A 27,146-nucleotide genomic window follows, 5' to 3' on the forward strand; every position below is an offset into this window, starting at 1 on the left:
GACAGATAGATAATAGATAGATAGATAGATTTATGTCTCTTCCAGTTACGAAGAGAGGAGTGTCTGAGTATAGTCATAAACTGGCAGAGACATGGTTAACAAAGTCAGCAAGTGAGTAAGCATGGCAGCTGACCAGCCAACGCCTGGGGGCGGTTTGGCTCTGTGAGCTTTGCTGAGAATGGAAACTGAAACTAGAATTCTGCTCTGAACTTACCAGGTTGGAAGCAACTACTGGTATTGTACGTTTCCTTATTTTATAGAAAAGGAAGTTGAAGGCGTCCCGCTGACTCAGTCCTCTGTGTATTTTCTGCTGCTAACTCTAACAGAGTCTGCTTGCTTTGGGGGGGCGGAGGGGCGCTTTGGGGCCATGAGAAAAAAACAGCCCACTCCTGAAACTCAGCCGGGGCCTCCTTCCATCTCATCCACTCCGGCTTTTACACCAATTCAGCCTCTCTTCCCTGCCAGAGCCTGGCCCTTGGGGGAGGGGGGCAGAGATGCAGGCCTAGAAGGGCTGGGTTAATTCTTGCGGGGGGAAGAGGGGTATCCTCACCGAGGTCCCCCTTCCCTAACCTCCGTTTCTCCTTTTGCTTTTGCACGTGGACCGAGTGCCCTGGAATAAAAGGGGCTGGTGGGGGGAAAGGGCCCCAGACTCCCCGGGGAGATGTCTCCTCCTCCTCCTTGCACGGCCTCCCCGCTGCACGGGGAACAGTTAATCTGTGGGGGGAGGGAGCCAGAGTCCTCCCTCCCTGGCAGGGGCCACGGGTGGACTTTGGACTCAGGCGTCCCTTCCGGAGGGCGCTGGGGAGGGCCAAGTCCACTGGCCGTTTTGGGGGCCGCAGCTGCTCTGATTCTCCAGGCTGCCTCCCCAAAGGGCCCGGCTCTGGCACCCAAGAGAGCCTGGAGTGGCGGTAAAAGCCGGAGTGGATGAGACGGAAGGAGTCCACGCTGAGTGACTGGTCTTTTCTCGGGGCCCCAAAGCGCCTCCCCCTCAAAGACTTTGAGGCTTGAGCCTCAAAGACCCCCCACTCCCTGGAAACAGCCCTCGGCTCCCTCCTCTGCCCTGACCCCCAGCAGCCCGAGCAGGAACCCCCAAGACCCTCGACCTGGCTTGGCTCTGGGGAAAGGCTGACCTGGGTGGCTTGGGGAAAACTCTGGGCCACTGACGTGGGGGGGGGGAGGGAGGGAGAACCACAGCCGTGGGCCCTGTTCCCTCCCGGCTTTTGCGTGTCTCCCAGAGTCCCAGAGCACCTTCCTTCACTTTTGTTTCTGCTGCCAGCCAGCGCCTGGCCACAAAGTCTGTGGTGGTGGCAGTGGCAGCGCGGTGGTAGCTCTCCCGGTTAACCCACTGGTTTCCCCACAAGGTGAGAGGAGGAGGAGGAGGAAGAGGAGGAGGAGGAGAAGAAGACAAGGAAGAGAGGAGGAGGAGGAGGGGGGAAGAAGGAGGAGAAGGAGAAGAGGAAGAGAAGGAAGAGGAGAGGAGGAAGAGGAGGGGAGGAGGAAGAAGAGAGGAGGAGGAGAAGAAGAGGAGGAGGAAGAGGAGAAGGAGAAGGAGAAGAGGAGGAAGAGGAGGGGGGGAGAAGAGAGGAGGAGGAGAAGAAGAGGAGGAGAAGGAGAAGAGAAGGAAGAGGAGGAGGAGGAGGAGGAGGAAAAGGAGGAGGAGAGGAGGAAGAGAAGGAGGAGGAGAAGGAGAAGAGGAAGAGGAGGGGAGGGGAGGGGAGGAAGAAGAAAAGCCCTCCAGCCCAAGGTGTAGCCCAGCCCAGGTGGGAGCTGTCAGCCCTGGCTGGCTCTTTGTCTTCTGCCGCAGGGGAGGCGGCGTTGGAGCCTCGGAGTCCGGCTGGCCAGGGGCCTGGCAGAGACGCCTTCTCCCTGCCCTGCCAGTGCCCTGGGGGCCCTCTTGGTTTAGGGTCTCCTGTGGCTCAGAAGGTCCCTTCCAACGCTGGTGCTCTGTGGGGGCAGGGAAGCGTGGACTCCTCGCCTGGGTCAGCCAGGGCCCCCCATGGGCCCTTCCCGCAGCCACCGCTTGAGCAGGCTGTCTCTGTGTGTGTGTGTGTGTGTGTGTGTGTGTTTGTGTGTGTCTCTGTTGGGACTTGGTTCCACCGCTCTCTCCTTCCCTTCCAGGTGAAGGCCAGGGTGGGCGTGGCCTTCTTGCCTGCTTCCCTGGACAGAAGGTGGACAGATGGCCGCCAAAGAATCCTCCCTCCGGGACGCCCTTTCCAGCCACTTCCTGACTTGCCCCCTTTGCCTGGAGCGCTATCGCCAGCCCAAGATCTTACCCTGCCTCCACAGCTACTGCCAGGCCTGTCTGAAGAAGCTTCTTGGGGCCTCCAAGCGGGAGTTGCGGTGCCCGGAATGCCGTGAGCTGGTGCCTCTCCCGGCCGGCGTGGAAGGTTTGAAGACCAACTTCTTCCTCAACGGCCTCCTGGACTTGGTGCCTCCAGCGGGGGAGAAGGCCAGGGCCACCTGCAGCCTCTGCCCGCTCATTGGCCAAGGTGCCAGCTCCGTCGCGGTGTCTCACTGCATCGATTGTGCCGACCACCTGTGCCAGGCCTGTGCCCGTGGGCACCGTTGCTCCCGGCTTACCCACGGCCACCTGGTGGTAGACCTGGAGGCATACTGCTCTGGCAGGTACAATGAGGAGGTCCGGAAGCACCAGGCCTCCCGCTGCAGAGCGCACCGGGGCGAAGCCCTGCAGTATTTCTGCCTCCCCTGCGCCGCTGCCCTCTGCCGGGAGTGCCGCCTGGGCCCCCACCTAGAGCACTCGTGCCTGCCCCTGTCGGAGGCCGCCCAAGCCCGCCGTCCCGTCATCACCGGCCTCTTGGCTGGGGTGGAGGAGAAGCTGCAGCTCATCGCCAAGGGAAAAGTCGAGCTGGAGGAGGCGGCGAAGGAGCTGGAGGTGTGCAACAGGAGCATCCGGCACGTGGTAGAGCAGACGTGTGCCAAGGCCGTGGAGCAGCTGCTCAGCCAGAAGGAAGCGGTCCTGGACCAGCTCTCTGGCTACCTGGAGGAGCGGAAGGAGGCCTCGGGGCGGCTGCTTTCTGAGCTGGGCTCCCAGGAGCAGGTGGCCTGCGGCACGGTGGCCTTCGTCCAGAAGGTGCTGAGCCTGGGCCAAGAGGAGGAGATTGCCTCCTTGGAGCAGACGATCTCGGAGAGGCTGAGGCAGCTGCAGGGCTTCTCCTGGGAGACCCTCGCGCTGCCGGTCCCCAAGCTCCACATCCAGCCAGACCTCCTTTGCGGCTGCAACCTCTTCCACCTGGAGTTCCACCCGAAGGCCACCCCGCCAGAGGGCGGCATGGGGGCCGCCGCCAAACTGGCGAAGGAGAAGGAGAAAGCCAAGCCGGAGCCCGCGGGAGGGGAAGCGGGGGGCAGGGCCCCCCAATGGGGGAAGCTCTAGCGGGCCAGAGGTGCCCCCTCCCCGCTTGGTCCCGAAGCCGACCTTTTTCCGCAGCTTCTGGGCGAAAGTCCCAACGGACAAGAAGCCGCCGCGAGTCACGGGCTTGTGCCCGCTGGGCTCCAGCGAAATCCTCCTGGCCGACGAGCAGAACCAGAACCTGAAGCGCTTCTCCCTGCAGGGCGAGTTCAAGGGCACGGTCCCGGTGCCCCCAAACGTGGCCCCCTTCAGCGTGGCTGCCGTGGGCAACAAGGTGGTCTTCACCGCTGGATCTCAGCTCTACGCCTTAAGCGAAACCGGGGGAGTGATGTGGCAAAAGGCCCTCAAGCGGGGCCAGGCCAGCCACGCCCTGACCACCTGTGACGGGGACTGCGTGGTGGTGTCTGTGGGAGGACACCTGGAGGTCTTCAACCTGAAAGGGCAGCTCCTGGAGAGGATCGTGCCGGGGGGCTCCCATGACCGCTCCCTGGTCTTCCTGGGCAGGTGGAAAGAGGGCTTCGTGGCCTCCGACTGGTACCGGCGCAGTGTGGTGCTGCTCTCCCGGGGCGGGGAGCTGGCGGCCGAATACCAGGAAGGGCAGCTGAGGGACTCTCAGCCGGGCAGCGTCTGCGTTGATGGCCCCGGCATCGTCTACGTGGTGCTTCGGGAGTTGAACCAGGTGGTGGCCTTTTCGGAGGCCGGGGAGGAGCTGGGATCTTTCCTCACCGCAAAGAACAACATCTTCAAGCCACGCTTGGCTGCCGTTGCCGGGGAGGGCCATTTCGTGGTAGCTCTCAGCAACGGCACCGTCCACGTCTTTAAGGTCAAGTACCAGGGCAAGTGAGCAGGGAGCTCGGCCTCCGGTGGGAGCGGAAACTCTCGGGCAGTGAGATGTGAGTGGTTGTGGGTGTGGGTCGGTGTTCCGGCCCCCGTGGAGCCCCTCATTGGGGGGAGGGCTGTTTCTCCAGAAGGCCACCGCCTCAGTCCCACCTAGGGACACGGAGAGTGGACGGAAAAAGGGGGCCCGGGAATTCTGCTCTTGGAGAGGCCAGCTGGCCCGAGGGAGGGAGGGGGGGTGTCTTCTATGGGCAGGAGGTGGCGAGATGCCGCAGCAACCACGAGGCTGCCCAGTTGGAAGAAGGCGGGGCGCTCCCGGCAGAGGCACCTTCGCCTCCTTCTCCGCTTGGTTAGGTTCCGCTACCGCAGTCCGAACAATAAAGGCAAAGACGTTCTCCAAACTTGTTTCTCTCCGTCGTAGTCAACTTGGCCCTAACTGACCAGCATATGATGCAGAGGTAGCCAGGGCCGCTCCCCTCCCCCCTTTGTACCCACGGAAAGCAATCCCGGCCTCCGCCGCACCCGGGGAGGGACGCAACCAACAGCCCGACATGGTAAACAATGGCAACCCCGCCTGGCTTTGAAGGGAGTTCAGGTTGCGTTGCCTGGTGTGTTTGGAAAAAAACGGGCAGGTTCCTCCTCCAAACGTTTGGGGAAATAGACTTGATTTGCCTTTGAACTGTCACTTCTCTTAGCCTTTACTCCGCCCTTACTCAGCGCAGAAAGGCGGTGGAAACACGGGCTGGGAAGTTGCCAAGAGCAAATATTGTCACGTGAAATGATTGGTTGGCAACGCTGCAACGCAGGAGCTGGCAGCAGAGAGAGGCGGGCAAAGGGCAAGGGCAGGGCGGGCCAAGGAGGGTCTTGGCAGTGGCGGTGGATTGGCTGCGTGAGCAGCTCCTCCAGTAGCCACCAGAGGGCACCCTCCTCCTCCTCCTCTCCCTAAACTCCCCTCCCTCACTGCACTGATAACGTTTCCTAGTTGGGTAATAAAACGTCTGCCAGGAAACCAACCAAGCTCAGAGGGCACCTAGGACCCCACAGTCTTCTTCCTCCTCCTCCTCCTCCTCCTCCCCCCCTCCTCCTCCTCCTCCTCCTCCTCCTCATCCCCCCTCCCTTCCAGCACTGATAACGTTCCCTAGTTGGGTGATAAAACGTCTGCCAGGAAACCAACCAAGCTCAGAGGGCACCTAGGACCCCACAGTCTTCTTCCTCCTCCTCCTCCTCCTCCTCCTCCTCCTCCTCCTCCTCCTCCTCTTCCTCCTCCTCTCCCTAATCCCCCTCCCTTCCAGCACTGATAACGTTCCCTAGTTGGGTGATAAAACGTCTGCCAGGAAACCAACCAAGCTCAGAAGGCACCTAGGACCCCACAGTCTTCTTCTTCCTCCTCCTCCTCCCCCTCCTCCTCCTCCTCTTCCTCCTCCTCCTCCTCCTCCTCTCCCTAAACCCCCCTCCCTTCCAGCACTGATAACGTTCCCTAGTTGGGTGATAAAACGTCTGCCAGGAAACCAACCAAGCTCAGAGGGCACCTAAGACCCCACAGTCTTCTTCTTCCTCCTCCTCCTCCTCCTCCTCCTCCTTTGGGACCCCCTGAAGCTCTGGGTGGAAGGTCAGGCTGGGCTTCTGTTTCCGAGCCGTCTTTTCAGGGGACAGGCAGGGGGGTCCCAGCAGCAAAGGAGAGTCACTTTGGCCCCACCAGTTTGGGACAAGTCATGTTGCGGACATACAGATCGGATGAGAAATGAACGGAGTTGGAAGGGACCTTGTAGGTCATCTAGGCCAACCCCGCTCCCTCCCTCCCTCGCCCAAGCAGGGGCCCCTAGGTTGCTGACATTGCAGGGAAGAAGGGGGAGGGGTGGCCAAAGGTCATCCCAGCAAGCCAATAAGGGCCCAAGTTTAGGTGTGGTGGGTGTTGAACATTGTAAGCTGGCTGGAGTGGCCCGTGTGGGAATTGGACGCTTGTTTGAGCTACTTGAACTCATCCGTCCGTCCTTTGCTTGAATCATGGCTCCGCTCGAAGAAATTATTTTCCCAGGCAATTTGCAAGACGTCGTTGCGGCTGCTTCCTTCGTTCCCTCCTGCGCTGAATGATCCGCCAGGCCAGTCCGGGGTCCCTTCCTGCGCCTGGCCTGGGGCCCCGGCGGCTAAGAGGCAGCCAAGCCCTCCTGGCCCAGGCAGGCGCCTCCTCCTCCTCCTCCTCCTCCTCACGCCCTCTCCCCCTCTCTGGGACATGCCCCAAAGGGCTCTGGGGAGGGGCCGGGACCACCACAGGCCCTTCCTCCCCCGCCCTACCTAGGGAGTCAGGCAGAGGGGCTCCTCCGGCGGGGAAAAGGGATCCAACTCTCCAAGCGACCAAGCAGGTCAGGCGGGGGGATTCGAGGCAGGCGGGCAAGACGCCCCCCCCTGCCCCCCTGGGGGTTTCCGGCTCTGCCTTGGGGGGCTGACTGGGGGGAGGGGGTTCCCCTGCAGGTGCCCAGGGAGGGCCTGAGCTCTTCCACAAAGGGCTTGCCCCTCACCCAGGATCCCACTGCCCCTCCACCCCGAACGAGGGTCGGCACAGGCAGAGTGGCCCAAGAGGAGCTGGAGAGCGGAGAAGTGGCCAAAGGAGGGGAGGGGAAGTCAGGCACCAACCGGGGACCCCCCTCCCTCCCTCCTTCCCTCCCTCCCACTCAGCAGCAGCACTGCTGACTTAGAGCCCCTCCCTGCTGCTTTTAGCCAGGGGACCCGCTGGGGCTTCCCGCCCCCCAGGGAAGGGGCAGCCCCGGCAGGGGAAGACCCAGCCCCCTCCCCTCCCCCACGATCGTTGGGCAGACGAATCACATTCTTCCTCGAGAGGCTTTTCATCAGCAGATTCTCCCGAATCCGGAACAGGAACCGCCCCGCGTTGGGGTGACACACGGTGGTGTGTGTGCACATCCAGCCAGCCGCAAGTTCCCCAACCCGTTGCATAACCTTCGAATTCCTACGTGCCGTTGCAGCCGCGCGAGCAGCTTCACAGGCTCTTGGGGAGCCAACGGGGGGGGTGGGCTGGGGTTGGGGCAATTGACGTCCCTTCTGCCCATTGCATGGACACCCCACCTGGAGGCAGAGCTGGCAGGACCACCGGCCCCGAGGGGCGAAGGCAAAGAGCCACCCACTCCTCCGACCCCAAATCACACAGGGGCTCTGGGGCAGGCGTGGACCGGAGCAGGTGGGAGCTGCAAAGCCTGCAGGCTGTGAGCCCCCCGAGGTGCCCCCCCACCTTTTGGCAGCCCTTAGTCTCTTGTGACCCCCCTCAGTAGTTGTGGGTGCTCTGTCTCCAAGGGGGCCCCCTCCTCCCCGGCCTTCTGAACCCAGGCCTCTCCTGCAGTTTGGCCATAGCCACAGCCCCTAGGCTCCGAGACCGCTCCCCAGTGCTTCCCAGCCCCCCCTAAGCAGTTGACAGAGTCCGCCTCTTGTCCCCAACCATCCGGGTCCTCATTTTACCCACCTCGGAAGGACGGAAGGCTGAGTCAACCTGGAGCCGGGTGACGTTCGAACTGCCGGCAGCCGGCAACCAGCAGAATTAGCCTGTGCAATTCGGCCTTCTAAACACTGTGTCATCACAACTCTTCCTTCCTTCCTTCCTTCCCTTCCTTCCTTCCCTCCTTCCTTCCTTCCTTTCCTTCCTTCCTTCCTTTCCTTCCCTCCTTCCCTTCCTTCCTTGCACCAAAGACAAATTCCTTGTGTGTTCAATCACACTTGGCCAATAATTCTTTTTCTTTCTTTCTTTCTTTCTTTCTTTCTTTCTTTCTTTCTTTCTTTCTTTCTTTCTTTCTTTCTTTCTTTCTTTCTTTCTTTCTTTCCTTCCTTCCTTCCTTCCTTCCTTCCTTCCTTCCATCCATCCATCTATCTGATTTGATTGCTTATTCTACCCCATGACTACCATGAAAGGTTGTACCTGATGATTCTTGACTCTGATGAATGTCTCTTTTCTTTTATGGACACTGAGAGCATTTGCACCAAAGACAAATTCCTTGTGTGTCCAATCACACTTGGCCAATAAAGAATTCTTTTTCTTTCTTTCTTTCTTTCTTTCTTTCTTTCTTTCTTTCTTTCTTTCTTTCTTTCTTTCTTTCTTTCTTTCTTTCTTTCTTTCTCTCTTTCTCTCTTTCCTTCCTTCTTTCCTTCCTTCCTTCCTTCCTTCCCACTTACCAATAGCCCTTAGACTGATATACCACTTCACAGTGCCTTTCCAGCCCTCTCTAAGAGGTTTATGGAGTCTGCCTCTTCCCCCAACCATCCGGGTCCTCATTTTACCCCACTCGGAAGGACGGAAGGCTGAGTCAACCTGGAGCCGGGTGACGTTCGAACTGCCGGCAGCCGGCAACCAGCAGAAGTAGCCTGTGCAATTCGGCCTTCTAAGCACTGCGCCAGCACAGTTCCCCATTCGGTGGGCCTTGTCTGAAGGGGAGAGTTGGAAGTATTGTGTGTGCGGGGGTTATTAACGCACTCGAGGTGGGAGGGGGGTGTTTGTACCCCACCCAAAATCCATCAGGGTGGCCCTTTTTATGCTCGGACCCTGCCAGCTTGGAGGCCCTGCTCCCCTTTTGCCAGGACGTGGCCAGGGTGCTGGGGAGACAGGCCAAGAGGGCCACCCTGTGCCAATCCAGCCAGCCTCCCGGTTGCAGCAGCAGAGAGGCCCCCCACAAGGGCCCCACCACCACCACACTCTGGTGGGGTCTCTGAACCCGGCACTCCCCAGGAAACAGGGCCTCCGCTGGGCAGGAGTGGAGGCTGGTCTGCGCGGGACTCCGGGCTGCTTCCGTGTTGCCTTTCTGGGCCGCAGCCTCTCCCTCCGCAGACATGACTCAAGAGTGCCCTCCCCCGCCTCCCCCCTCCCCTCCCCTCACGTTGAACTCCTGGTGTCAGGAGCAGCCCTGGGGCTCTGTGAGTCTGCTGGGAGGGAGGGGCGGTCTGGCTCCACCCCTGGCTGCCTTGGGGGGATGGGGGCCCACCTGTCTGGGCCCAGCCCTATGGTTACAAATGCAGGGGAGGGCAGTGGAATGACCTCCCTCCTACTGAGATGGCTGGGCTGAGGATGGGGGAGGGGGGGAGAGGTCAGGTGGGGGCTTGTTTGATGGGCTGTGAGTGACAGAACCTCCCCCCCAGGACAGACGGGGGGGGGGGCTCCAGGGCCCAGCCTTTGTGGGTGATGCAGGGCGTGTCAGCTGGCCCCTTCCTCTGCCCGGGGCTGCTCCCTGCTGGCCAGGGCACCCTGCCCGATGTCTGCAGGGGGCAATGCCAGGGAGCCCAGAAGGCCTCCCCAAAGATCCACAGAGACAGCCAGCGAGAAGCAGGCGACGAGCATTCAGGGTTGACACGCACCCCCCCTCTTCCCCTGGAGCCCTCCGGGGCCGACGCCTTCGGCCTGGGCCCAGAGCCCCAGGAGAGGAAGCCCCCGGCACCCAGGGCCTCGGCAGGAGAAGGGAGCCCATGGGAAGAACGGCAGAGGACGAAGACAGGCAGGGGGCAGCTGGAGGCCATCCCCAGACGGCCCCGAGTGAGTCATGGGCTCCCGTCCCCGCCCCCCAGACGGGATCGGCTGGGGTGGCCTGGTGGAAACCCCATTCAAGCCCAGGCACAGCCGCCTTTCCCTGGATTGGCTCAGCCCACGGAGTCCTCTCTTCTTTTATTATTAGACAGGAAAGCCCCCCCGTGACCCTGGGGGCACGCAATAGGAAGAATCTCAGAGGGACTCCGCTAGAGACGGCGGGAAGGAGGCGGAGGTGGGGGGGGGGCTACGAAGAGAGGAGCCCAGGAGGCCAGGCCAAGGCCAAGGGGTCTCCCAGTGCTGGTGCCCCAAACTGCAGTTGCCTCCCACTCCAGAGGGGGGGGGAGGGGGGGGAAACAGCACGAGCTGGACCCTGTTCTGCTTGGATCTGGACTTCTCCCCCGCATTTCCTCCTGTTCCCAGATGGGCCTGGGAACCCGGCGGTCGCTGGATGGCTCACTGTCGGCTGGGACCGGTGACCACTTAGCTTGGAATGTCCTCTCGCTGACCACTCGCCCCTGCCCCCCTTGCTCAAGAGAGCTACGTGCTGACCACACAGGGGCTCTGGGTGGAAAGGGTGCCTCTGGGCTGCCCCCTTCCGCTCCCGCCCATCGCCCCAGGGCGCCCAGATGCCCGGACTCCTCTCTGGGACGGGCATGGTGCCAGCAACGCAGAGCGGCGCACACGGAGGGCTCTCGGTAGTGCCCTCTTCCTGACCCTGCCTTGCCTGGGCCAGCGGGGGCTTCCCCGCTTACTGGCCCGTGCTCCCCTTCCTGCCCCCCGCCCCCGTGTTTGGGAGATTCCAAGCGTTCAGGAACGGTGATGACGACCGCAGCCGAGAGGAGACTGGGTTCATCCCAGCCCAGCAGGGGGAAATCCGCCCCCGCAACAGCAGCAGCCACTTCAGGCTGCATCATCCCAAGTCGGCTGATTGGCAGAAAGGCTTGAAATGTGCCCAAAGGAGATTGCAAAACAGGAGGGGGGGGGAGAGGGGGGGACCTTCCCTGAATCCTCGCTCCCCAGGAGGAAACCCGCAGGCTTGGGGGGTCTTCCTGCTCTCTAAAGCCTCTGTGGGGAGCACGCTGACATACTGTCTGGGTCTGCGGTATGCGGGCTCCACAGCTGAGGACAGGAAGCCTGTACAGAGGGTGATAAACAACAGCCCAAAATATCATTGGTTGCCCTCTGCCCTCCACCCCCGGAAGACTTCACCAAGTCTTGCTGCCAAGCAGAATCAAGGCCATCCTAAAAGACCCCTCCCACCCTGGCAGTGATCTTTTGAACCGGTTGCCGGCTGGACGGGCTCTTTCGGTCAATAAAATCCCACACCGCTAGACTAACCAATAGTTCCTTTCCCTGGGCCATCCGAACCGCAAACAAACCCCAAGTCCCTCCTTTATGGAGATGTGAAAAGATGTGAAATCTCAATAGTCCATTCAGACGTGTAATTACAGGACAATCCACCTCTTGTGTATGATGACGCTCGGCCAAGCATCACAGTCAGTGTTGGAGGCATATTTTGCGTATATTCGTAGATATTCTACTCTCTAATTGCAAATGGAGACGCGGGTACTCTGTTTTGTTTTAAAATCTTCATTTTTAAGTGATTTTGGTTTTACCGCATTGCCAACAGTTGCTGGGGTGCATCCACAGTTTCGTTGTACTCATACAATGACAATAAAGTTCTTCTAAATTCTAAATTCCTTGCAGCTTCGGGACGGGGCCTCAGACACCCACCTTGACAAGAGTCCACTTTGGGCCAGGCGCCAGGCAAGGCTGCCCCACCGCCTGCAATAGAGCCCCCCGAGACAGGCTGTCCTGCCTCCTAACAGCTCCCGGGGTCCCTTATTTCCAGCTTGGGGTGCCCCACCACCACCACCCCAGAAGGCCGTTTTCCCGCCTCCCCCAAGAGGCTGGCCAGCCCCCCACCTCCAGTTCTTGTCTTCCGAGATTTCGTCCCAAGCTCCTGCAAATACCCCCCCTTGCCCTCCTCCCGTCCTTCTCGGCTTGGAGCGACTCGAAGCGGGCGCTCCAACTGGATCCCGGTCGGCGCAGCCCAGAGGGGACCGGGCCAGCCTTAGCGCCCCGTGAAGAGGCAGCCTCAGGATCGCCTCGGCCGTTCCCCGCAGCTGCAGCGCCCAGATCCCGCCCGGGCCGTCCCGCTGCGCCCGACCAGGCTGCGTGCCAAGCCATTTCGGCCGCGCAAGCCCCGGGAGCTGCCTTTCCCCGGGCAGAAGAAGGCTGCGGGGCCCCACGGAAGCCCCCCATCCGCTAAGAAGGCCCCCGAGGGCGGCGGAGGCTGGGATGCTCGCGGAGGGGCCGGCCTCGCTCGGCCGGCGCTTAGCCCGGCGGGGGCGGCAGGCGGGGCGGTGCCCGCCGCTGACTTCATCCCGGCTTCCTGGCGGGCGGGCGCAGCGCCTATAAAGCCAAGCGCGGGGCAGCCGGGACCGCACCGGCCCCGAGCTCAGGAGCCGCCGAGGGAGCCGAGTAAGCAACGGGGCGGGGGGCGCGGGCGCGGGCGGAGGGGCTCCCCGCCTTTGCCGGCCGGTCGGTCAGAGCAGGCGGCGGAGGGGCCGCTCCTCCTGCTCAGAGGACGAGGCTGGGGGTCTCGGCAGGCGGGCCGGGAGAAGTGGCGCCCCGCGACCGGCTTCACCTTCTTCCTCTCTCGTGGCAGGATGGAGCTGTGGTCCCACCTGGGCGTGTGGTCCCACCTGTGCCTCCTGGCGCTTTCGCAGACCGCCGCCGCCGGCCCCCCTTCTGGCCTGCCCGTGGCCCGGGTGGCCCAGCTCTCGGCGGACTTCGGGCTCCGGCTGTTCCGGGAAGTGTCCAAGGCGTCCAAAGAGCAGAACCTGGTCTTCTCCCCGCACGGCGCGGCGTCGGTGGTGGCCATGCTGCAGGTGGCCTCGGAGGGAACCACCCGGCGGCAGATCCAGGAGGCCCTGGGCTTCAGCCTGAAGGGTGAGGGAGGGGCGTGGAGGCCCCCTGCTTGGGGGGGGAGGGGCTGGCCCCTCGCTCTCTTCTGGCTCTGCTCTTTGGGGAAAGGGAGATGGGGGAGGGGCAGCCTAGTTGGGAGCCTGACCCCTTAACCTGGGCAGGCGCAGGTGGGTCCAACCGTGAGGAGGCCAGGAAGGCTGAGGGGTTGTTGGAAGGGAAGCGCCGGGGCAGCCTCTGGGCAGGAAAGGCCCCGCCTCGCCCTCCCGCAGGCCAGCTCTGCTCTCCTGGAGGGTCCCCTGGTGGGGGAGGGGAGGGCAGGGCAGGGCCTGGCTGTGGGCTGCAGCAGAGCTGAGCTTGCTCTCCCCTCCCCCTCCCCCCCCTTCCAGAACGGGGCATCCCTGGAGCCCTGTGGCTGCTGCAGAAGACCCTGGGCGACCCGCAGGGCAAGGACGCGGTGCGGGTGGCGGAGGCCCTTTTCGTGCAGCGGGACCTGCCCCTGGTGCCCACCTTCCTGCGGCGCTTCCGACGCCTCTTTCACCAGACGGTCAAGCAGGTGGACTTCGCGGAGAGCAGCCGGGCACGCGGCATCGTCAACGCCTGGGTGGAGCAGCACACCAACGGTGAGGGGCAGCCTCGCGAAAGGAGGTGGGCTCTGCCCCGGGTCCCCAGGCTGGCAAAGGCCGGTGGGGTGCGGGGTTCAGGCCTGGACTTCCGCTGAAGGGCCTGGAAGCAGCACTTGCCCACCCCCCCTGCCCCCCGGTCTCCCCACTGACCGTCTCTGCTTCCGCAGGGATGATCCAGGGCTTCCTGCCGGAGGGCGCACTGGACGCCCTGACGCGCCTGGTGCTGGTCAACGCCATCCACTTCAAAGGCCTCTGGCAGCTTCCCTTTCCGGAGGCCGCCACTCGCCAGCGGATCTTCCACAAGCTGGGCGGCAGCACCGTCGCGGTCCCCATGATGGAGCAGACGGCCGAATTCCACTACGGTGAGGAAGCCCCGCTGTGGAGAGGTGGCGGTGGGGCATGTGCAGAGTGCGCCTCTGGTTGCATCTGGGGTCTCAACCCCGCCCCCCCCTTCTCTTCCAGGCGAATTCTCCACCCCGGGGCTGGGGGAATACGATGTCATCGAACTGCCCTACCAGGGGGCGACACTGAGCATGCTCATCGCCAGCCCCTTCCAGCTGGACGCTCCGCTCTCGGCCCTGGCCGCAGCGATCGATCCCGCTCTCCTCGCAGAGTGGAAGGGCAACATGTCCGCCGTGACCCGACTTCTCGTCTTGCCCAAGTAGGCGTCGCTGGGGACGGGCTCCAGCCACCAAGGCCACGGAGGCCCTTCGGCCAGTTGCTGACCCTTCCTTCCCTGCAGGTTTTCCCTGGAGAGCGAAGTCGACCTCCGTGGGCCCCTGGAGGCCCTGGGCGTGACGGACATGTTTGACTGCCACAAGGCCAACTTCAGCCGCCTCTCAGGTTGGCGTCTCCCCTCTATGCCACCCTTGGCTTGTCACCCCCCAGGCTGGGCACCGGCTGCGTGCTGGCCGGCTGTGGCTGAACCTGGCGAGGCTGAGGCCCAAGCCCAGCAGGAGGAGGAGGAGGAGGAGGAAGACTGTGGGGTCTTAGTTGTTCTCCGAGCTTGGTTGGTTTCCTGGCAGACATTTTATCACCCAACTAGGGAACATTATCAGTGCTGGAAGGGAGGGGGTTTAGGGAGAGGAGGAAGAGGAGGAGAGGAGGAGGAGGAGGAGGATTGTGGGGCCTTAGTTGTTCTCTGAGCTTGGTTGGTTTCCTGGCAGACGTTTTGTCACCCAACTAGGGAACGTTACCAGTGCTGGAAGGGAGGGGGTTTAGGGAGAGGAGGAGGAGGAGGTCTCTGGGAGTGTGCAGAGTGCTTTTCCTGGAGCCCATCAGCTCTGGCAGGAGAGAGGCCGAAGCAGGCAGGCACTCTGCACGCTGCTGTGGCTTGGCTGGCCCCCTCCGGCAGAGCGGGGCTGCGCAAGGGAGAGGGCTGCCCATGCGAGGGGCTTGGCTGGCGGGGAGGACGGCCATCCCGCTCACCCTCTGCCCTCTCGTTGCAGTGCGGGATGCTCTCTTTGTGTCTCGGGCGCTGCAGAAAGTGAAGATTGACGTGAATGAGAGTGGCACCGAGGCCTCTTCTGCCACAGGTGGGTGCCCTGGGTCACTGCAGCGGCCCTGCCCTGTCCAGGCCCTGCCAGCAGACAACACCTACACACACACACACACTCTTTGCAGCTTCCTAACATGCACCGGGGTTGGTTTTGCTCCGAAGTGGGTCACCCCTCGGGAGGAGGTGAGGGGCCAGGGACGGCAGGCTGGGGGCGCTGCTGCTCACTGAACCAGGCCAAAGTTCTTCGGCTGCTGAACGAGCCCCCTCTCCCCCTCCCCCTCCCTCCCTTCCAGCTGCCATCGTCTATGCCCGCATGGCGCCCTTGGAGATCGTGCTGGACCGGCCTTTCCTGTTTGTTGTGCGGCACAACCCAACCGGTAAGGCCCACCAAGGACCCTTCCTCCCGCCAAAGGCTCGGCAGGCTGCCCCAAAGGGGGGTGCAGGAGCCCAGGGAAAAATCCACTCCCCCCCCACAAATAAAGGGGGCCTTCACTTGGACCAGGACCGCCCCCCCCTCCTCCCCAGGGCCAGGCTTGGCTTGGCTGCCAGTGTGCCAGCCACAGTTCCCGATGCGGAGGGAGGGAAACTCCGTTCTTGGTTCGGTCCAAGAGCCCCAGGAGGTGGAGGCGACCGAGGAAGGGACGGGGTGGTGGTGGGTCCGCTTTGCCCCACCCTCCTGTAGACACTTCCTTCCTCCCCGCAGGCACCATCCTCTTCACGGGGCAGGTGATGGAGCCCTGAGGGCCCCTCTGGAGCCAAGGGGGCCCAGGGAGCCTCTGTGTGCCAGCGGGATCAACGCCCACCGGTCCCTGCGTGGAAGCTGCTCCTGCTACTGGGCCTGGTCCCTCGCCTGCCACACCACGGCCACACACACATCCTGGCACCGAGGGCACCTGGCAAGTCGCCACACCTGGGCCACAGGAGCTCCAGGCAGCAGGGGGGGGGGTCTCCCAAGGAAGGCCTGGACCCAGGAGGAGAGAGGCCCCCGCCCCCGTGGCGGCCAGTCCCGCCCCTCCCCGAAGAGGAGTCTGAACTAAGCACTTTGGGACTAAGGAGAGAAACTTAATATATGCAGAGATTTGGTCATATTTTTGCACATAAAATGCATTTTTGCACATAAAAACAGATCCCTGGTCTTATTTTTGCACGTAAAAGGCGCTCGGCCGCTTCTTTGCGGCCCTTGGGGAGGGGGGCGGGCAGGCCGGGCCCCGCCTCTCCCGGGCTCTGGGGCGGGGCGGCCAGGAGGAGGAGGAGGAGGCGGGGGTTCCCGTTGACGTCACGGCAGGGCGTCTCCCGCGTCTCCGGGGCAACCGCCCGGGTCCCGGAAGTGCCCGCCGCGAGCATGCGCGGCCGGAGGCACCTGGCCAGGTTGAGGGCGGAGAGGAAGCGGCTGCCGGGCCCGCCTGGGACGCCCCGCCGCCGCCGCCGCCGCCATGGTGAGCAGGGCCCCGGGGGATCGGGCGCCACGCCGGGGCAGGGGAGGCCCGCGCGGCTTCTCCGGGCGGGCGGGCGGGCGGGCGGGGAGTCTGGGCGGCAGGGCGAGGCGAGGCGCCCCCGAGGAAGGGGGAAGCATGGCGGGCGGGATTCCCCCGGGAAGCGCGCCCGGCGGGGAGGCGGCGCAGCAGCAGCAGCAGCAGCAGCAGCACCGGGCGGGGGGCGGGGGGGCTCGGTGGCGGCGTTTCTGCTCGTCTCCGCGGCCGGTTCCTCCCTGGGCCGTTGCCGGGCCCGGCGAGGGGCGCCCGGCTCCGTCCCCGCTCAGCCGCCGCCGGTGTGGCCCGCAGATGCGCTTCATGCTGCTCTTCAGCCGGCAAGGGAAGCTCCGCCTGCAGAAGTGGTACCTGGCCACCTCGGACAAGGACAAGAAGAAGACGGTCCGGGAGCTCATGCAGGTGGTGCTGGGCCGCAAGCCCAAGATGTGCAGCTTCCTGGAGTGGCGGGACCTGAAGGTGGTCTACAAGAGGTGACCGGCCCCTCCCCCGCGCCCCTCCCCTCGGGGCCCCTCCCCCCTCGGGCCCCTCCCCCTCGGGGCCCCTCCCCCTCGGGGCCCCTCCCCCTCAGGGCCCCTCCCCCTCGGGGCCCCCTTGGCTGCCTCCACACCCCTGGCCTCCTTTCTGGGGAGGGGGCAGGAAGAGCTCCCCAAGGGGGCCTCCGCCTCCTCCTCCTGGCCTGGAGCCAGAAGCAGCCCCCAGGAAGGCCTCTTCCCCCCTCCCGGGCCACCAGACACCTCGCACAGCCCCATCCCGTCGCCTCCTTTCTCCTTCCCTCCCCGTTCACGATGGGGGGAGCCCTACCTGCTCCCCTCCCATTGGGGGTCTCGGGGCAGCCGGGCTCCCGCCTTGTGCCTCCCGTGTGTCCCCCACAGCGGCTGGGCTGAAGGGGCAAGGGGCGGCCCGGCTTCCCCAGCGGTCTCCTCCTGGTCTTTCCGGGCTGCTCTGGACGGGCCACTTTCTCTGCTCCGCTCCATTGCGGGGAGTGGGCTGCACCCGAAAGGTCAACCGGTCTGGAGAGGAGAAGACGTTGGAGAGCCTAAGCAGCTAATGAGAGCACAGGGCTTTCTGGGTGGTGCTCCATCCCTCCCCCTCCCTAGGGGGTTCGATGTTTCCCCAGGAGGGGGGCGGTGACGTGGGGCAAGGGACTCAGGGCCCCCTCCTTCCCCTCTCCCTCTGGCCCAGGTATGCCAGCTTGTACTTCTGCTGTGCCATCGAGGGGCAGGACAACGAGCTGATCACGCTGGAACTCATCCACCGATACGTGGAGCTGCTGGACAAATATTTTGGCAGCGTGAGTCCATGGCTGGGGTTCTGGCAGCCCCCCCGGGCCCCCACCCCTCTGTAGCCTCCCGCCCCGTGGCTCTTGCTGGGCCTGCGGGTGGGGGGGGGCACTTCTCTTTCCCCCAGACCGCTAGCTGCCTTGTGCCCCCTGCCCCTCCGCAGGTGTGTGAACTGGACATCATCTTCAACTTCGAGAAGGCCTACTTCATCCTGGACGAATTCCTGATGGGGGCGAAGTCCAGGACACCTCCAAGAAGAGCGTCTTGAAGGCCATCGAGCAGGCCGACCTCTTGCAGGAGGTGGGGGCTGCCGGGGGTGGGGGCGCGTGGGAGGGGAGCAGGCCGCTCTGCCGCACCCACTGCCAATGGCTGCGGGGGGAGGAGGAGAAAGAGCCGCCCCCCAGCTCCTTCGCTGCTGCTACCGCAAGAGGGCAGCCGTAGTGCCATCAGCAGGGAGGGGAGGAGCCAGGCCTGGAATGGAGCCACCTGGAACGGCTGCCTTGCTGGGTGGGGGGGAGGATTTCCCTGGCTGGCGGAGCATGTGCAGAGCGCCTTCTGGGAGCGGGTTCTCTCGCTTGACACCTCCCCGCCTTCCATCCTGCAGGAGGACGAGTCCCCTCGGAGCGTGTTGGAGGAGATGGGGCTGGCGTAGCTTGGCCCCCTTCAGGATCTCAGGCCGCCTCCCTTCCCCGCCCCTCCTCCCCCACGCCCCACAAGCGCTGCGGAGACCCAGGACTCCTCGGGAGACTCCGGCAGGGGGGCAGCTGGGCTCTGCGGGCCCCGACTTGCACCGGATCCGGGGCCGTTTCTGTCGTGGTCCCGGGTGCTGCCAGTGGTGGCGAAGGGCCCCTTCCACACCCCCTGCCACGCCTCCAAGTGACCTCTGGGAGCGCCCAGGGCGCCTGCCTTCTCCCTCCCTCCCCCACCAGGGGTAGCCATGGGGGGCTCCACGGCCACCGTAGAAGAGCCACTTCCTGGCACTCGAAGGCTGCTCCCTGGATGTTTTTGGGGGGTTTGCCTGCCCTCGGCCCCTGCCGGCCCAAGGAAGGGGAGGGGAAGGCCTCCCCGGGTTCTCTGGAATAAAACCTGTCTGGAAGAGTCTGGCCTGGTGGTCTTTTTATGCCTAGCAGGGTCTCCTCCCGAACAGCAGCCAACCTGGAAGCGGCAGGCGCTGCCAGCCCTCTGTCCTTGGGGGAGGGTCCCAGCCATTGCTTTGCCCCTGGGGAGGGAGGGGAGGCCGGGCGCACCGGCTGCTGGCCCTGGAGACCTTCCAGGCAGGGCGGGGAGGATGGGTGGGGGCAAGGAAGCCTCGGGGGAGAGGAGGAAGGGCTGGCTGGCTGCCGCTGGATCCCTCCTGCCAGGCCAACTTCAGGGCACGTGGGGAGCTGGAGGTGTCTGGCGAGGCTGGGGGTGCAGGGAGAGGGGGCCGTTTGGGCCCCTTCCCCCCTCTCCCCAGGGGGCCCAAGGGCAGGGCCTGGCCTAGTGGCCTCCTGCTTCCAGCCTTGGGAGGGGGTCGGGGGGGCACAAGGGCTGGGTTGGCCTGAGGAGAGGAGCCCCCTCTGGGCCCCCTTGCCCTCCCTGGGCCTTAACGGGGGCCTTGACTCAGTGCTGGAAGGCAGCGGCAGCAGCATCGCCCCACTTGGCGGGATGGTTTACTCCCAGAGGGCCCGAGAGACAGACCGGTGGCCCTGAGCGTTGGAGTCCTTCGGGCTTCCTGGCTGGAGCGTCCCCTCCCCCCCCCCACTCGCCTGGCGCTCGCAACGGATTCGGGAGCATATGAAAGGGGGGGCGGGGGTGTGGAGGAAAAAAAAGCACGAACTCTCCTCCAGCCTGTTAAGCAGGCTTCCTTAAGGAAGGCGGAAGGGCCGGAGCCGTCCAGACGTCCAGGAAGGCTGCTTGGCCGGCAGGCGCTGCTCCCGAGAAGGCAGGGCTCCCGGCTTCGGCCAGGGGACAGAATGCAGCCTTTGTATTAGGCCGGGGGCGGACTAGAAGCAGTGCGCAAGAGCCACCCAGAGGTCAAAAGCCGGTCTCCAGGGCGTTGCTACTGAGCTGGCCCAGGCAGCTGAACCGGCCTCTTGTCTGCCAAGCTTCCTCCGGCCGTTGGGGGAGGGGAGGGGGTTGCTTGGCGGCTGCTGAGGCTGAGCGCGGGAGCAGCCACAGGGCTCTGCCCATCCCTCTTTCACGGCCCTCCCAGGAAGGCCCCTCCTGAGCCTTCCCTCCCGCCAGCACTGGCCCCTAGGCTGGGCTCTCTCCCCCGCCCCCATGGAGCCCATCCCCACGGTTCCTGCCTGGCTGCCTTCCCCGTTGCTTCCTCCTGGCCTCCGGCTCTTCCTGGCAGAGGCGCCTCCACTCCTGGGGGGGAGATTCTGGGCACCAAGGCGAACTGGAAGCCCCTCCCCGGGTCAGTTGCTGCTCCCGGTGTGTCAGGCGAGGCTTCCCGGCTGGTGCCGCTTCCGGGAAGGGGCCCAGGGCCGGCTTCTCCACTCTGCTTGGCTTGGAGGGCCTGTCAGCCAGAGGAGAGGGGCCTGGCCCTTGCCACTCTGCACGCGCTCGGAAGCTCCGTTGGGAAACTCCTCCGCTGCAGCCCTTCCCTGGGCTAGTTGTGGGGAGGACTGAAGGTTTTCCCGTTCTTGTATTGGGGGCGGAGGCCCGCCTGGCCTGTAGCCCACCAACGTGCAAATAATGAGAGTAACTCATAATAAAATAGTTGCTTTTATTTCTTAGCAAAACTAGTAATTCGACATGCTATTTACAACAGGGCAAATGTGTTTTTATTTCAAGTGCAACAAAATGGACCAGACATCAAAAAACAACTTCGGCTGCTTGTTTGTACAGGACTGGACATCACAAATTGAAGAAACTTGCACACTCTAGAACTGATGTCAGTGGAAAATTCTCACGCGTGCAAACTGCCCCGTCAGCCTCTGGTGCTCCCCCAGGTCGACCCCTCCGGCAGGCAGCTTTGGATGGTCATGAATGATCACAAGCAGGTCTACTGAAACATGCTGACGGCCAACACCCCCCCACCCCTTGGAGGGTCCCTGGGCTCTGGGTGCGGGTGAGGTTCACGGGGCTCCCTGGGGCCAACCACCTGCCCGGACGCGGAGGGCGAGCGTGCGTCATCTCTGCCCCAGGTGGCCGGAGGGCGTCCCTTTGAGCAACGGGGTCAGGGTAGCCAGGAGGGAAAAGGGGGTCTCGGGAGCTGGGGAGAGGCAAGGGGATGGGGGACTGGGTCGGCCCACCTCCCCCTTCCTCTGGCTTCGCAGGGTCCACCACCACCACCCCGCCCTGGGCTGCCCTCCCAGTTAGGAAACGGGGTTTTCCCCCCACCCCAATGGGAGGCAGATCCCCTCTCATATGGGGCCGGCCTGATTCAAGGCACCCTCTCCGCTCCGCCGGGAAGCCTCGAATCCACAGACTGGATCCACAACAGGCAGAGGCCACGAATCAGCGGAGGCCACCTTGACCCAGCCTTGTTTCCTGCCCCTCAAGCAGCTTGGGAAAAATTGGCTTGCGTCTCCTGAGGTCCCTTTCTCTGCTAACTGGGGGGCGGGGGGGAAGCCGACGTGTGTCAGGGGAAAAAGTGTACATGGCCCCCAAGGACTTGGGTTAGCAGGCTCGGGCTGTGTGCTCCTCTCTTGTTACCGGGGGACGTTGGAGGGAAAAGGGCCCCCCAACTAGCTCCTCCTGGGTTTGGGGTTGGTTTGAACGTCCCTGGAGCCAATGGGGAGAGTCCGCCGCAAGAGACTGGTGGGAATTTCACGGTGACCGAAAGCAGATGAGAGAAACCACTTTGGAGTGGGGTGAAGGCAGCAGTCTAGGATACCAGGAGACGGTGAGTTCTAGTCCGGCCTTAGGCACAGAGCCACCTTGGAGACCCTGGGACAGTCCCTTGCTCGCAGCCCAAGGAAGGAGGACGCGGACTCCGCTTCTAAAAGGTCTTTCCAAGAAAACGGCGGGGATTTATACAGGCAGACTCTGGGAATTGGACCTTGGACTCTGAGTGGGAGGAGAGGGAGTGGGAGGAGGAGGAAGAGGAGGAGGAGGAGGAGGAGGAAGCCGATGCTGAGTTCTTGGGTAGCAAGTTGTCCCATCAGAACCCCTCCCCACCCCAAGTCCAGTACTTCTATTTCGGGGGAGCCTGTGGGCCAGAATTCGACCGACCTGTCTGCTCTCTCCTTGTCCCTTGAAGACGGAGCAGAGCCCCCGTCCCCCAGACTCACCGGCTGGAGCCAACTGGAGTTGACCAAGGCGTCCTTCTTTCCTTCAGGATCTGCTCCAAGCCCCCCTGGACCGCCTTGAGGTTCAGACTGGTTTGTTTGCCCTGCCAGATGTTCCAGGGGGGGTGTGGGGGAGGCAAAGAGGTCTGACATGAGACGTGGGAGGGCAAGTGAATAGGGGCTGGGTCTTGGTTGCCACACCCAATCTCTGGTCTCTCCCTAATTCTTTTCGGCAGCTTCTTTCTGCCAGTGCTATGAAACGGGGGCTTCTTCTCAGGGTCCTGCCAAACAGGGTGGGAGGGGGATCCAGAGCTCCCAAGGAGGCACGGTGCAACCGGCACGTTCACCGGAAGCTGCCGCCCTGGGACCGGAGGGCCTCTTGCCTCACTTCCTTCGGGGCTCCTAAAGGGCCTGGGGGATGGGGTCACGCGTTGCTCAGAGGGGCTCCTTCAGACTGGGGGCCGGGAAAGGGGGTTCCCTTTCCCCAGTGGGGGCAGCTGTCTGAAACCAGATGGAAAGGAAGGGGGCTGGCCGCCCCCAAGCACCGAACCGTGGGACCGTTCACCGGGTGGGGAGATTGGCTGCTCCTGAATCATGCAAGAACCCAGATTTATGTCAGAAACACCGAGTGGCCAAGTTTCTTTTTGGGGGTGGGGGAAGGGGGGCGAGCGGTTGTTGCCGCCGCCTTCACTAGAAAACTTTGGGGTGCTTCATCACCAGCAGGTTCTCCAGATAGTTCTCAGGTCCTCGTCGCGGGCTCGGAGGTCGTAGTAGCCATCCCGTGGCCCCAGGGGGCCGGGCAGGTGGTGGTAGTGGTGGTAGACGGGGGTTTGGAAAGTCCGGGGTCGATGTGGTTGGAGAGCTTGGCGCTTCTGTCCTTGGCCTGGTACCGCTTGGGCAGCGGGAAGGGCTTCCCGTCCCAGACCTCGTTCCAGGCGGCCTCCTCCTGCTTGGGGGCGGGTGGTGGTACGGCGGGAAGGCCCTGGGCACGGGGCGGGCCTCTTGGCGAGCGCCAGGGTGCGGGGGGGCCTTCTTGGAGGGTTTGCTGTGGGGCGGGGCCACAGGCAGCTTGCCCCTCCCTGGGCTGGGCTCCGGCTCCTTCTTCTTCTCCACGTGGTTAATGATATCAATGACGTCATCGGCCGGCAGGTGCAGCTTGCTGGACAGCTCGATCAGGCGGTCAATGGTGTTCGGGTCGATGTCTTCCTGCTCCTCCTCTTCCTCCTCCTCCTCCTCCTCCTCCGGGGTCTCGTTGGACCGCTTGTCTTCGGCCACATTGTCCTCCCCATCTCCAAAGAGGAGGGAGGCCGCCTTGCCCGCTCCTCCTTCGGACTCCTCCTGCGCAGCCGCCCCGCGCTGCCCCTGGTCCTCGTCGTCCTCGTCTTCTTCTTCGCCATCCTTCAGCAAGTACTGAAGGAGCAGATCGGAGGCCATGTCTGCCAGGCGCTCTTCCTCGGCAGCAGCCCGGCGGGCCTCCTCCGCCTGCCTCCGGCTCTCGGCCAGCTCCTCATAGCGGCGCTGCAAGAGCTGGTGCTCCAGATGCTGCTGCTGCCTCAGCTTCCGGGCTCCGTCCCAGGACTCCTGGGCGGGAGGCGCCTTGCGCTTAATGTTGAACTTGAGTTGCTGGTACTCCTCCAGTTCCTTGAGCATGTCATCGGGGTGGGGGCCTTGGGGAGATTCGGTAGGGGGCATTTGGTACCTGTAGGAAGGTTCCTCCCGCTTGTTGGCGGGGCTGTAGTGTTGCAGCTCCTTCAGCATGGACTTCAGGTTGTCCATCTCCGGCTGGTCAACCATCCTTTCCTGTGCCACCTCCTCTTGTGGTGGTTGGTCTCCGTCCTTCTTGGATGGCCAACCCGGCAGGCTCTCTGGCTCTGCCTCAGAGCTCCTGGCCTCACTCTGGACTCGTTCCTCGTTGGCACCGGGCTTGGGGCTTAGGGGTGACTCCTTGGAGTCCTGGGGTGCAATCTGCAGTGCCTGCAGGAGGACAGCAGCCAGGGCCTTGGGGTCCACGTCTTGGAAGAGTTCTTCTCTGCTGCCCTTCTGCTTCCCAGCGCCTGGCCATTCTGGGTTGGGCTCTTCTGGAGCTTCATCCCACCGGCCCTCCAACCCAGGAGGAAGAGGGGCAGCCAGGCGGAGATGGCACTGCACCAAGAGGCAGAGGAGGAGGATCCACGTCCCTCGGTGGAGAGGCTGGGCCCAAAACATTATGATGCACCCCTGAACGATCTGGGGGAGGGGGAGAGGGAGAGAGAGAGAGAGACAAAGGGTCAAGGTCGGAGCTTGAGCGTCCCAGGAGCAATGGAAACACGTACGACCTCCAGAACCGTTTGGCAGAAGGAGCTGGCTGGGGGGAGGCAAAATCCCCCCTTAGCTGTTCTACTGTTGGGAGAAGAAATTCTTGGCCAACTGCCCAGCACATGGGTCGCAAAGGGACTCAGGGTGGGCGGATCTGCTCCTTGCGGATGGGCCCGCTGACCGGCACTCTCCCTGGGCTCCTTCTGCCTGAAGGCGTCCTGGTGGGCCCCCTGGCAAGGGCTGCCCGTGGCATGGCTGGGGCAGGGGGGCTCCAGGGGACCCTCGAGAAGGATCCCAGATCGTAGCTGCCTCTGGAGAGAGCCACAGTCTTCACCCTCCCTGCGCCACGGAGGGACATTGCTCCGAGGAAGATGGTGCCTCCACCCTCACCCCACCCCCCCCACCCCGCCCCCACCCCCTGCGAGTCTGCACTCCCACCTCCTGCGTTCTCCACAGAGCATCTTCGGGGCAGGGGGGGGGTCCTCCTTTGAAACGAATTACTATCATTGATGCTCCTTGCCAACTCACCCCAATCACTCACTTGTTCAGCCCAATTCTCTGGGGGTGCTCATTCCCCCCCCCCCATAACGAAATCCTCTTTCCATAGAATGGGCTTCTCGGGTGCCTCACCTGGTTCGGGGGAGGAGGGGCGGTGATGGCCTCGGCATGCGATGCTTCTGTCTCTGCTCCGTTCCGATTTTGGAAGGAGCGGCTCCTGCTTCCCTTGGCTCAATTATCTCCGCCGCCCCCCAGCCAGCCAACCAGCGCCCCCCGCCCCAGTCACTGGTGCAGATGGTCCTCTGGAGGAGGGAAGGAGCAGCCTTCCGTTCCTTCCCCGGGCAGAGCAGCGGCAGCAGCAGCAGACCGCTCTGCAGTCCCCCACGCCCGCCGCCCTGGGGAAGCGCAACCCCGGCCCCCTCCCCTCCCGATTCCCTCCGGAGACCCTGCTTCCTTTCGCCCGTCCGCCTCTAGGGTCGCCTTCGGCCTCTCGACCCCTCAGCCGCGCCCCAGATCTTTTCCTGCCGATCGATTCCGCCTCCCCGGAATCTCTTCGCAAGAGCCTGGGCGATTTCCGCAGTGTTTACGACGCCTCCCCGTTCTCCTTGGAGACCCTCCGGGAGCCTCGTCACTCCTCCTCCAGAAAACAACGACGCGAGCCAGGTCTCCCCCACCCACCCACCCCCGCTTCTCCTGCGAGTCCGACTCCGCCAGGTTGAGGCATTTGGGTCCCTCCCGCTTGGATGCCGGAGTGACGCAAGTTTTTCCCCCGTGCCCCGGCCGTGTCCACCTCCCGGAGGCTCGGCGATCTGGCTCCGTCGCCCGCAGCCCGGGCTCTCCCGCCCAAGGCTCCCCTACGACGGGGATCCCTCGCCGACCGGCTTTCTCCTGGCACCGGATCGCGTGGCTCGCTCGCCTCTCGTTCCCAGCAAATCATCCCCCCCCCGCCGCTCCGTGGATGGGCGAGGTCGGGGGGGGCTGTCCTCCCCCCCCCTTCTTCTCGGGAGAGGGAGGCGCTCCCGCCCACCCCGCCAGCGCTCACCGACGTTTCTCTCGGTCCGGGAGGGAGGAGGAGGAGGAGGAGCGCGTTATCGGCTCGGGTGTAGCTGCGCCGCCGGGGACTCCACCCTTTCCCCGGTCCGCCCGTTCGCCGCCGCCGCCGCCGCCGCCTGCCTTCCTCGGGCGTCGCTCTCCGCCGGGTCGCCTTTCAGCACCTTGAACAGCGGCGGGGCTGGGCGGCTGCTGCTTTTGTACTTCCAGCCAGGCCCACGTGGGGGCCTCGATTGACGTCAATGTTCATTCATAAAATTCGAGCAGGATTGGAGGGGAGTTCCGCGCCTGCGCGAAATGGCCAGCCAGCCTGTCGAGTGAACGAGTGAATGGCTGCCTGTGGCTGAATGAATGAGAGCGGAGGGGATGAATGAAGCACGAGAACGGGAGCAGCCGAGCAGGAGAAAGGCGCAGGAGAGGAGGAGGAGGAGGAGGAGGAGGAGGAGAGGCGTGGATTTGGTGAATGAATGAGACAATCGGAGGGGAGGGTGGGAGGGGCCCAGGTCAGGGAGCCCCCGAGGAATCGCTCCAGAGCGTCGCAGGGGCTTCCCCGTTGCCCGAGCCAAGGAACGGAGCCGCGGTTTCTTCCCGAATCGCGGCGGCGGTGCCTTCCCGGAAAGCTGGCGGCGGCCCGGGGGAGCATCTTCGGCGGCCATGCGCGGGCGGGGCGGAACTGGGGGCACGCGCGCTGAGACGCCTCTGCGTGCACTCCGTGTTCCGCGTGCCAAGCGCGGGATCGGGGGGTCTCCGGAGCGCGCGGGGGATAAACACGGGGACCCCAGATCCGCGCGGTGGGTCTTGGATCTCGGCGCAGCGGTCCTTCTGCCAGCGCCCCGAGCAGAGCCTTGGGCCGCCCTGCCCTGCCGCGCCTACCGGCCGCCGCAGAACCCTCCCTCCGGCCCACCCGTGCTTACCTCCGGCTCCGTGCCTCGCTCCGTTCTTCTCCCTCTTCCTCCGCTCTGCCCTGCCCTCCCAGGCGCGACTCCTTTTGGATCCGTGCGAGGTTTCAGGAGAGGGTGAGTCACCTCCCCTCCCCTGCAGTCCCGGCGGCTCTCCCCTCCCCTTCCCCCTTCCGTGTCCTTGGGGGTGCAGAAAGCTGCGCTGCCTTCTGCATTGACCACCCCTCACCTGGGAGCTACGGTGGAGGGCATGAGCAAACCGGGGTCTGCGGTGCTCGGATCAAAGCACGCGGGCTCCCTCCCCTTTCCCACGTCTGCCCCTTAGTGAGTTACCGGTAGAAGAGTGTGCTTGCGGGGGGAGGGGGCGGGGGGAAGCCATGATGGCTTGTGTCCTGGCTTCTTCCACTTGGGGCAACGTCAACTCCTGCAGCCATCTGTTCACATGCCAGGATCTGGGCCCGGACACGGAACACCAGAGGCTTGTTGGGTGCTCCTTTCGAGGGAGGGAGGGAGGGAGGGAGGGAGGGGGGGACTCTCTCTGCAGCCCTGGGGATGGAAGCGTCCTCCCAAGGGTGGTCTTCTTCTAGGGTCTGAAAAGGAAACGCCAAGTATGGCCAGTTGGGATTAGGGTTTCCAAGCATTG

The 27,146-nt window shown here is 63.8% G+C and overlaps 4 protein-coding genes across 4 annotated transcripts; 3 read left to right on the forward strand and 1 right to left on the reverse strand.

Moving 5' to 3' along the window:
* Nucleotides 1-1,173: 1,173 nt before the first annotated feature.
* TRIM56 (tripartite motif containing 56) lies at nucleotides 1,174-5,142 on the forward strand. The gene is given in 3 exon segments (XM_026724137.2): nucleotides 1,174-1,361; nucleotides 2,119-3,345; nucleotides 3,347-5,142. Coding segments are annotated over 2 exon segments (2,034 nt in total). The 5' UTR covers nucleotides 1,174-1,361; nucleotides 2,119-2,176; the 3' UTR covers nucleotides 4,212-5,142.
* A 6,945-nt stretch (nucleotides 5,143-12,087) lies between these two features.
* Nucleotides 12,088-15,894, forward strand: SERPINE1 (serpin family E member 1). Its single transcript, XM_026725039.2, has 9 exons — nucleotides 12,088-12,203; nucleotides 12,391-12,674; nucleotides 13,037-13,270; nucleotides 13,441-13,635; nucleotides 13,736-13,934; nucleotides 14,016-14,116; nucleotides 14,722-14,808; nucleotides 15,065-15,148; nucleotides 15,475-15,894. Exons 2-9 carry the CDS (start codon nucleotides 12,392-12,394, stop codon nucleotides 15,510-15,512), a joined length of 1,221 nt encoding a protein of 406 aa, XP_026580824.2. The 5' UTR covers nucleotides 12,088-12,203; nucleotide 12,391; the 3' UTR covers nucleotides 15,513-15,894.
* Nucleotides 15,895-16,075: 181 nt separating this feature from the next.
* Nucleotides 16,076-18,640, forward strand: AP1S1 (adaptor related protein complex 1 subunit sigma 1). The gene is given in 6 exon segments (XM_087919059.1): nucleotides 16,076-16,207; nucleotides 16,553-16,731; nucleotides 17,444-17,552; nucleotides 17,705-17,765; nucleotides 17,768-17,841; nucleotides 18,146-18,640. Coding segments are annotated over 6 exon segments (474 nt in total). The 5' UTR covers nucleotides 16,076-16,204; the 3' UTR covers nucleotides 18,194-18,640.
* Nucleotides 18,641-22,398: 3,758 nt separating this feature from the next.
* VGF (VGF nerve growth factor inducible) lies at nucleotides 22,399-26,607 on the reverse strand. The gene is given in 5 exon segments (XM_026723561.2): nucleotides 22,399-22,504; nucleotides 22,507-22,602; nucleotides 22,605-22,727; nucleotides 22,730-23,987; nucleotides 26,519-26,607. Coding segments are annotated over 4 exon segments (1,509 nt in total). The 5' UTR covers nucleotides 23,967-23,987; nucleotides 26,519-26,607; the 3' UTR covers nucleotides 22,399-22,451.
* Nucleotides 26,608-27,146: the final 539 nt, after the last annotated feature.

Source organism: Pseudonaja textilis, unplaced genomic scaffold, assembly GCF_049901715.1.
Source record: "Pseudonaja textilis isolate UNSWEBS1 unplaced genomic scaffold, rPseTex1.2 PTEXSCF23, whole genome shotgun sequence".
NCBI lineage: Eukaryota > Metazoa > Chordata > Lepidosauria > Squamata > Elapidae > Pseudonaja > Pseudonaja textilis.